General features: G+C 42.7%; 1 protein-coding gene across 1 annotated transcript in view; it reads left to right on the forward strand.

Annotated features, from left to right (window-relative positions):
• clstn2a (calsyntenin 2a) overlaps positions 1-9,926 on the forward strand; it is a 152,354-nt gene that overhangs the window by 137,798 nt on the left and 4,630 nt on the right. The window contains exons 11-16 of the mRNA XM_032531498.1: positions 1,369-1,535; positions 2,547-2,695; positions 7,335-7,540; positions 7,770-7,937; positions 8,204-8,349; positions 8,605-8,725. Coding sequence (XP_032387389.1) covers positions 1,369-1,535; positions 2,547-2,695; positions 7,335-7,540; positions 7,770-7,937; positions 8,204-8,349; positions 8,605-8,725 — 957 coding nt within the window. The remainder of the gene's footprint in view (positions 1-1,368; positions 1,536-2,546; positions 2,696-7,334; positions 7,541-7,769; positions 7,938-8,203; positions 8,350-8,604; positions 8,726-9,926) is intronic.

Raw genomic sequence — 9,926 nt, forward strand, 5'->3', positions numbered from 1 at the left:
ACGTGTGTATCCGCCGTTCGACCCGTGCTGGACCCGTTCATGATGATCAGCTGTGTCTCTGTGAGTAGCGTCCATCACACTCCCTCTCGTAGTTATAAATAGCCTATGTGACAATAACATTAGTTTTGGCCATAATCATGCAGCCCTAATGTCCATCCCTTTACGACCTTTACTCTGATGGCTACTTCCAGCAGGATAATGCACAATGTCACAAAGCTCGAATCATTTCAAACTGGTTTCTTGAACATGACAATGAGCTCACTGTACTAAAATGGCCCCCACAGTCACCAGATCTCAACCCAGTAGAGCATCTTTGGGATGTGGTGGAACGGGAGCTTCGTGCCCTGGATGTGCATCCCACAAATCTCCATCAACTGCAAGATGCTATCCTCTCAATATGGGCCAACATTTCTAAAGAATGCTTTCAGCACCTTGTTGAATCAATGCCACGTAGAATTAAGGCAGTTCTGAAGGCGAAAGGGGGTCAAAAACAGTATTAGTATGGTGTTCCTAATAATCCTTTAGGTGAGTGTGTAGTTATTCATTGTCATCCATTTATTTAAGATAATGCTTTTGTCAAATGTGCTAAGCAGTTTAACATTCCTACCCTAAAATATGTAACTTAAAACTCATTGTTTCATTGTTTTACATTACATTACAGAACTGTGAAAACACGTCTGTGTGATTTAATTACATTTACTTTGTGTCTGAACTCATGTTGTTTTGCATGCTTCTTTTCTTACCTCCTTTGTGAACTTAAGGGAAACTAACCTCTAAATTCTTCATAGCTTGCTATCCATTGGGTCTTGTACTCTTTTACCAGATGTTATTTTCGGCAAACTGTGTGGACTTTTCCCTTGGAAAGATACATAATACATGTTGTCTCTTTCACCCTGCAAAGGCTCCGTAAAAACAGGTTTGAACCTAAAAGCACGGCTCTCAGACCAGGCCGGTAAAATAAAAAGATCAAGTTTACTCTGGGTCAAAGACAGGAAAAAAGTCAAAACCAGGCAGGGGGGAGAGATGAGGCAAATTTATCCAAGGATATCCGGCCAGAGAGCAAGAGTCCAAAAGGCTGGCAGAGAAAATGGCTGGAACGCTGAGGCAGGAGCACAGAGACAATTTGGTGGGGAATTTTACTGGACGTGGGCCAGTAAATAAGGTACTGGGCTAATGAGGAAGTGGGAAGAGGTGTGTGAGGGAGGGGTTTCTGCAGGGCAGGTGGGAGTGGCAGGATCTGAATGGACCGGACAGTTAGTACATGGCAGGGGATTAAAAACAGACAACAAAAAAGTTTCCCACTTCTGTCCTCTCTATCTCACTTCTCCTTTTTTCCTGCTTCTGATTCTCTCCTCTCTCTCTTATTAGGGGGTGAGATAGGGACCCCAAGGTTCACCCAGTATTTCCGCGGCAGCCTGTCAGGTCTGACGATCCGACCGGGCCGCATTGAAACCCAGAAGGTTATTTCCTGTCTGCAGGCTTGCAAAGAAGGCCTTGATATTAACTCCCTTGAAAGCCTTGCTAAGGACATCAAGGTGGGTGGAAACACAAACGCACACACAGAGACACACACTCTCTCTCACTCCACACTTTCACCTATGGTTGGTGCTAGTACAGTTACTGCTGCCACCTTAGCTTTGCTGCCCAGGAATCATGTGTCCCTTTTTAGGGGGCTTTTACATCCACCTGGTTTGGTCCGGACTTTCGGACGTTTCACTTTCCTCCTAACCAAAACTACAGGTGCGAAGCCTCCCACAGACCACGGTCCGGACCAAACAGCCTTAAATTTTGTCCGACCAAAAGAGGTAGTCTCGAACCAGATCAAACTGAACCATGGGCCAGTTTGTTCCTAGTGTGAAAGCATTTTTTGAGGATGGTTCTGACTTTCGGACTAAGTCCAGGATGCTCTGGCAGGCTATTTTTATGTTATAAGACCAGAGAAGCTCCTTAAGGAACAGCTCAGTGCTTGGTGAGCAAGTGAAAGAGAGAGTGATGGTGGATGCACTCAGAGCCGACAGCTGTCGACTATCAGCGAAGAATTAAGCAGTTTACTTACAGGTATGGTTTTAGTTTGTCCCTGAATAAATGCTGCAGTTCCTCAAACCCAAGTAAAATTTCTATCTTGCTTCTCAACAACGTAACCAAACGCAAAGAGCAGTGGAAGCACGAGGAAAGCAAAAGAAAGGAAAAACTCACAAAAACTCTGACACTTGAGAGAGAATGGAGGACGGGGAAGCCCGTCAAACCAAAAATTACAACTATAGAGAGATGTAGTCTGATGAAGACAGACACATAACGTAGTTATGTAAAACATAAACCTTGGTCTGATTTCAGATGTGAAAGCCCCCTTAAGCAGTACAGATGCTACTCTATAACACACATCCTTTAATATCAAACAGTCTAGTAAAACATATTGATCTACATGTATTTCCAAATCAAGACAAGACACATATAATGTTATTGAGCTACAACGTAAACACAAATGTTTGAATCTGGAGCTGTGTAAGTTTCTTTGAGGACAAATAGTGTTGTGTTTGTGTGTCCAGTTCCATTTTAACCCTGCCCAGTCTGTGCTGGTGGTGGAGGGAGAGGATCTGGACAGCATCAACACAGCCATGACTAAGGTCTCCTACATAAACTCTCGCCAGTTTCCTACACCAGGCCTCCGACGTCTACACATCACAACCACAGTACAGTAAGTGCTCATACAGTGTACTTGGAGGACACATTTTTACTCACTTTCTGACTTGTATTTAACATCCAGCAAAAAGCAAAAAAAAACAAAAACAAAAACCTCTATTGTATCGTATTCAGTGTCATTAGATTTAGAACTTATCCACTGGAAACAGCAGAAAACCAATTCTACCTTAAAAATATAATTGGAATATACAGATGTGCTGCTTCATATCGCGTGCATGCACACGTGTGTGTGTGTGTGTGTGTGTGTGTGGGTGTGTATTTGAACTCTTTATAACACATTTCTTTCTAGTGACTAAGGAAGCACATTTTGCAGGTATTCTGTTTGATGCATACGTAATACATAAGACAAGTTCAACTTACATCCCATGATCTACAAACAGCCAGAGGAGTAGTGGTTAAAACATTAAATATAGGCTTTGTCAGATGTGTTGCATCTGTCTTTGAGCCACAGAACTCCCAGTGACATGGCAAAGAAGAGATTATTCTAAACTATTAAACCACTAAACAGACCAGCTAGCAACACACACCTGCGGGTGAACAGAGAGACCATCTTGCTGCCGTCATTCAGTGTGCCGAGGTGCTGCAATAGCAGCACTCGGCACAATGACTATTATTGCCCATACTTATTATTATTATTCCGCCTGTTTTTTGTCCCACTACTAGTCCCAAAGCGTTGCCAACACGCGCAACACATTACACCGAAATGTGGGTATTGATCGGGAATGGCGGGCTATGACTTTTCAACCAGATTTGCCGCGCGGTTTTACCGAAATCGGCAAAAATACGGCCAAAAATGTCCCATAGACATGAATGGGAAATGTTCGGGAAATGGTTCAACATCGCTCAAAACGCCCCCTCTTTGGGACCATGCTGCGTCGCCATACTTTAACGTAGAAACGTGATTAAAAGTTTAAACCGAAGAGAAGACTTTGACGTTTATTGGGCTGAATGGGCGTTCAGATATCTAGCACGGTTTCTCCCAAATCCCAGTTTACGTATCGTCCCGTTTTCAGACCGTCCCAGATTTTCCAATGTGTGTGTATGTGGTGGAATGTTCAGAGCTAGAGTGGGGGACAGAGTGAGGGCCTGCGGTACGGATATCTGGAAGTTTCCCGAACAAATGGCTCTCTCTCGTTCAGTTTTCAGTCTTTAGGCTTCATTATGGGTAAAAATGTAGGTAATCTTGTTCCGATCGCAGACATGTAACTATGGAGACTATCCGACTTAAATTGTTGGCTGTGATCTACCAACTGTCGAGAGAAATCATGAGAAAACCATTCAGCTGGGGACGATTCATTGATTTCTTTCTCCAAACAGATTGCTCTCTCTCCTCCAGTTCTATCTCTTTAGACATCATAGTTGGTCAACATGTAGAAAATCTTGTGCCGATCGCAAACATGTAACTATGGAGTTTATCGGACTAAAACTCTTCGCGCTAGGCTCACCAACTGCAGATATAGACATTGGAAAAAAAATCTGGCTCCCTCTCTGACGAAATCACCATAGCAACAGGTTCTGTTACTGAGAGGACAGAGGGAGGGGCTGCAGGATGATTCTCTGAAACAAACAAATTGCTCTCTCTCCTCTAGTTTTAACTTTTTAGACATCATAGTTGGTCAAAATGTAGGGAATCTTGTTCCGGTCGCAGACATGTAACTATGGAGTCTATCAGACTTAAAGTTTTCACGCTAGGGAACCAACTGCCAATACAACACATTGAAAACGGCTCAGACACACACACCCCTATCATGACCCTGTTCCCTGGCGGCCATGTTGACCAACTGACTCCTAACTGATGTTTCCAATGTGTGTGTGTGTGTGGATGGGCCCCAATAGCAGGCACACTGATAAAATTTCTGCGGAATTTTCTAGTTTCATTCATTCTTTCATTTTCTGTCTGTTTTTCCTTTGTCTTTGTCTGTGATTCCATTTCTGGATTTAATTTGATGTGAGTTGACTTTGTCCGCTCCCAAGGATGGTGATGTCAGTCGGTCTGAAAGGCCAACATTTATCCAAAGCACATTATCTTGACAGCTGCTAGCCACATGGTTATGAAATCAAATTACAAACACTTTGGTCCAGAACAGTGTATCATGTCTTGAAAATGTCTGGCTTCCTTATTATTTGCAATGGATAGTTAAAGGATAAATACTCATCTTTTTGGGGAACCCCTAACGTTAATGCCATCATCAGTCCAAAATCTCCACTTACACACAGGAAATCTTAAAGTGATGGACAGGTAATATTTGACTGACAACCTTAATGCCATTTTGCGTGTGTGTGCTTCTCCTCACTCTTAAAGTATTTGTTCTTCCTCACACAGTTCTATGCACAATGTGTTCCAGTGTGTGTGTGTGTGTGTGTGTGTGTGTGTGCGTGCGTGTGTGTGTGTGTGCGTGGTCCCGTCTCCACACCCATCCAGCGCCTGTTTGTTTGTTGAGCAGCGAACGCAGACAGGTCAAATCAGGTTAAGAGTGTGCTGGTCGATAAAGTGAGGCGCAGGAGTTAGGTGAGCAGCTAAACAACATTTCACAGCTCCCCTCAAGATTTACCCAGATATGTTGAGTCTGCCGTCTGACTGGAGCAAAAACATTATTATGTACATGTAGTCCCATTACACATACATTTTTCTTAAATTCTTCCTGAAAGTGTTGTTACAAATTCTGACGAGCAGCAGGAGGAGTTCAATGATAATTCAGAGAATTTAGCATTTCAAATGGCTGAAGACCTTAAAAACTAACATCCATATTTGCACAAGTTTATATTATTCTCAAATGGATTATACTCTTCCAGTTTGGGCCGAGGTTGGGGCTTATTGCTCTCACTTCAAACTTCAAAGTGATGCTTCTTTTTATTCCAACATTGTGTTTTTGTAACTTAACTTTTTTGCTGTCTTCTTGTTACACTACAGTCCCTTGTGGTAGGGTTGCTTTGTTTAAAGTGATGGGGTAGAGTCATTTCACCCTAGGGTCCTTTGCATCACGACCTGGAGCCAAACAACCCCCCAGAGGGGGTCGAACAATGGGCGAGTTAGCCTTATCAGCTGACTAGTTTAGCGCAGGCGCTAATGGAACCAACTGTGTATCTCGTAAATTACCCCACCAATAATACCAAAAATGATACCAAGCTTTTACAGTAGTACAAATAGGTTATGTAATCATATTAAGATGGATTGGGAAGTTTGTAAGTACACCAGGAGTTTATTTAAATCTGCTGGCTTCTGCTCTCTGCTGCTACTGCTACCGGCAGTGAGACGGGGGCTTAGGGACGGCTACTTACAATTACAGCAAACATATCTATTAATTTAAGGATTAAATAAGGTAGTGTCTCCAAACTTACCTCAATTATAACTTGTCTCCTGCCGTTGAGTAAAGTACTGAAGCAGGTTATGAAACCAAAACTTCTTTTTGAAATTTAACCAAACATGCATTCTGCAGAATACATGGGGAGACCAAAGCAATTACCAAATGATTGAAGTCACCTATAAGGATTCGATCTTGCCAGTTAATTGTTTATCACCAGCTTATTCTGGCATTTAACAACCCTTAAGGCCATTTTAAGGTTGTGTGTAGAGTCGACGTAAACGACGGCGTACCCCCACACACCCCTCTGCGTCAACGCCGGAGCCTGACGTGCACTTCTTGAAAAGCAGCTTGGTAGCGTTGCATTTCCCCCCCGACACATTTCCTGGTTCTCCTTCTCCATAAACATGAAATCAAGGACAGGGTTAACTTTTCCTGCTTCCCATTTCCCACCGTGATCAGAAAGAATAAGGGAGCCACTTTGTTTCTCTCACTATGACTCTAGAGTCGCTACTCGCTCTGAAGCTAATCGCCGTCACGCTCTCACTTCTCCTTCGCTCTATCACACACACACACACACGTGTCGGCTCGGCGCACTCACCAGAGCAGAAGTATAAACATCAGGTCACTTACGTAGGCTACGGCGAAAGCTGCGTGGAGCTAACGCACGACCCTAAAACGGCCTTTGGAATTGGCAATCAGTTATTTCCTTCCTTACTGGAAAAACAAACAAAGTCATGCACCTCATGCAACTTAAAGCCCCTGAAAAATGTATTTTCTTAATCGGGTTCTTCCTAAACGCAATGGGCCACAAAGTCAAATTAATACCCAAATTATTTACATAAACAATATGTGTATTTGTCCTTGCTATTCTTTTGAAGTGAGCAGGACAGTTCGAAAAAGGTAATGCCACATATGTCCATGCATCAACCAGGTTTTAGTAACCTTTACATTTTATGACAGTTGGTGGTTGTTTGCAAATGTTGCCAGGCTACTGTCATTGAAATCCCACCAAACCCCACCCACACAGTCCTGATGGAGCAGTTTAGTTTTGTAAATTCCTAACAAAATAAATGAAGGTTTTTGCCCTCATACTTTAACTTTGGTTGTTACTTAATTTTTTTAACAGTATTTCTAATAAACAAAATTAATGAAATCCTATTTGTCACAAATATTTTTTGCATTTTATGATCATTATTCGTGACAAGAATGACACAAATACATGGAAAAGCCAACATGTTACCAATAGTTAACTCAAGATAAAAGAAGTGAAGCAGTAACACTGGCGCTGTCCCGTCCTGTAACCTCGCTCCGGTTCTGTGTGCCTGTCAGGTGTTTCGGCGAGGACACGTGTCTCTCCATCCCAGACATCAAGTCGGTGGTTATGGTCCTGCCGCCCAGCGAACCGAGAATCACCATCACAGGATCTAATCGGCTCGTCAGGCCTGCCAGTGACCTGCGGGGCCCGCTGGGTGTGGCACCCTTCAAAGAGCTTCACATCACCAGCACAGTAATGAAGGCAGACAGCATCGGGGGATGTGAGTGGAGAGACTGCCTGTACTGTTAAGATGCTCTCATGTCATACCAGCCATGTAGTAATCTTTCAGTTAATGTTTCTCCTTATGTGCACTGGATATTTACCAATTTTAAGCTGTGAGTGGGAGAAAACTTTTTGTGGCGTGAGGTTTTGGACTGATGAACTGAGCCCCCTGCCAGAAGGGAGTGTTTCATTTGCACACTAAACTCATTTTGTGTACATGCATACAGCCCGCAGACCAGGTGTGATGGAGGTGATGCATAACCTGGATTACTGCGATGTGCTGGTAATTGGGGAAGAACTGAATCCTGAGAGAGAGAGTCTGGAGATTCATCACAGTGCGCTGCTGGGAAAACACCTGGATGCCACCAACTCCACCTCCGGAATATCAATATATGGTAGGAGGGGCTAACACTGATAGGAGGGACAATGTGTGGCATTAATGTTCTGTGGTTGGAGGACATCATAACATGCACCACCTTAAAGTCTTAAAGAAATTCTCTGAAAATGGCTTGCCTTTTTTCCAGCAATAAGGTAAACGTTCACTCTCTATGACAGCTGTGAAGGTCCCTGAAATCTCCAGTCATGACAAATTAGAGCTGCAAACTGACACAGTTCTACACGACATATTTTAGTATAACGTGTTTTTCCTGCATGTTACAAGGTGTGGACTCCATGGCTCACTATGAGCAGGCACTGAGACAGGTGCGCTACAGGAACTGGCGACCTGCCACCCTGAGCGAGCGAAGGCTCAGACTCACATGCTCTGAACTCAATGGGCGTTACACCAGCAATGAGTTGAATTTGGAGGTCAGTTTGCCATATTTTTCAATCTCTCTTTAAAAAAAAAGTCTTTCTGATCTAGTTTATCTAATACCATACGCTGTCTTTTATGTTTGTTGCTCCTTTTCTCCATTTGCTTTTATCTTGCTTCTAATCTTTCCAATGCTCAGTTAATTCCTTTCATACCACAGTCTTACATCATCATTTTATTGTCTTATGTTTGTGGTTGTACAAATTATGGTCCCCTTTTTGCTCTTAATGCTCTTTGTCCCACCTCTGTAGGTCAGCGTTCTTCACCACTCAGCACCTGTGGAACATGTCAATCATATGGCTGTTCAGCCTCAGTACATGAGACCCGTACATCACCCACTCATGATGCACACTCTGAACACACACATGTCAGGTAAGCCACAAATGTAATTTAAATGTAAATTGTGTGGGGAATATTTGGTGCTGTAAAGATGTTTTAACTGGTTAATCATGTGCTTTATGTATACCAGCTGTAAGCAAACATCTTTATTCCTAAAACCAGATGGATTACTTTTGTCACCTGCATCTAAACCTCTCATTCCATTCCTACAAGGTCAGCTTAAACATACAGTATTGTGCTGTTCTTAGGTACAGTGGTTGGACTCAGAACCTCTACCACATATGGCAATGCATAATTATAATAGACTATCTAGATTTGTTCCGTTTAACGTTCTCATTTCAAATAAGCAGCTAAAATGATTAAACTAGAGATTACTCTGGTGTAAAGCATTGTCTGAGTTGCTGCATCCCTAGATCTAAGCAAATTCAAGAGAATTTTTTTTAAAGTAGAACTGGGCAGCGATTACATTTTTTTATCGCATAATTTCCCTGATTAATCGCAATTAATCGCAAAATGAAATAATTAATTCAAAAGTAGTGTATATAGTGCAATTTTATTTTAAATGTTCTGCCATATGAACAAAAGTGCCGTAACATTTGTTCTGCAAAAACTTACTAGCATTTTGTTTATAAAATGGCAGTTAAATAAAATATTTAGTGTACATCTCAACTTAAACATAATGTATTTATCATGTCCAGAGATGAATTCCATCTGGTTGGAACGTTGCATAAGCAACTCCTTCTGTCCATGTTCTTCTGTTGTTGCTCTAACTCTCCAGCACACACAACTTTTCTGCACTTCGCAAAGACACTGTGGGACACTGTCCAACGCGCTGTTAAGCAGAGACACTGTGGGACACTGTCCAACGTGCTTTAAAGCAGAGACACTGTGGGACACTGTCCAACGCGCTGTTAAGCAGAGACACTGTGGGACACTGTCCAACGTGCTTTAAAGCAGAGACACTGTGACAGAACGCTGGAGACCGTGCGCAAAGCAGGGGACATGATCAGAAGGCAGAAGGCTTGCAGCAGCGATCAGATTCCGTATCTATTCGTACTATCTGTGCTAACTGGCGGGACTTTGACACATTCCACTGCTGTGCAACTTCAATAAGTGTCCCGCGCATGTTTCAGCTTAATGTCTCTCCTCTGTTTTTATTAGTCAGAGCACGTGAATGCAGCGCCCACTTTTCATCAGTATAATGCACCGTTACTCCGAGATAATTCTGGTTACC

The sequence above is a fragment of the Etheostoma spectabile genome, chromosome 12 (genome assembly GCF_008692095.1).
Source record: "Etheostoma spectabile isolate EspeVRDwgs_2016 chromosome 12, UIUC_Espe_1.0, whole genome shotgun sequence".
Taxonomy (NCBI): domain Eukaryota; kingdom Metazoa; phylum Chordata; class Actinopteri; order Perciformes; family Percidae; genus Etheostoma; species Etheostoma spectabile.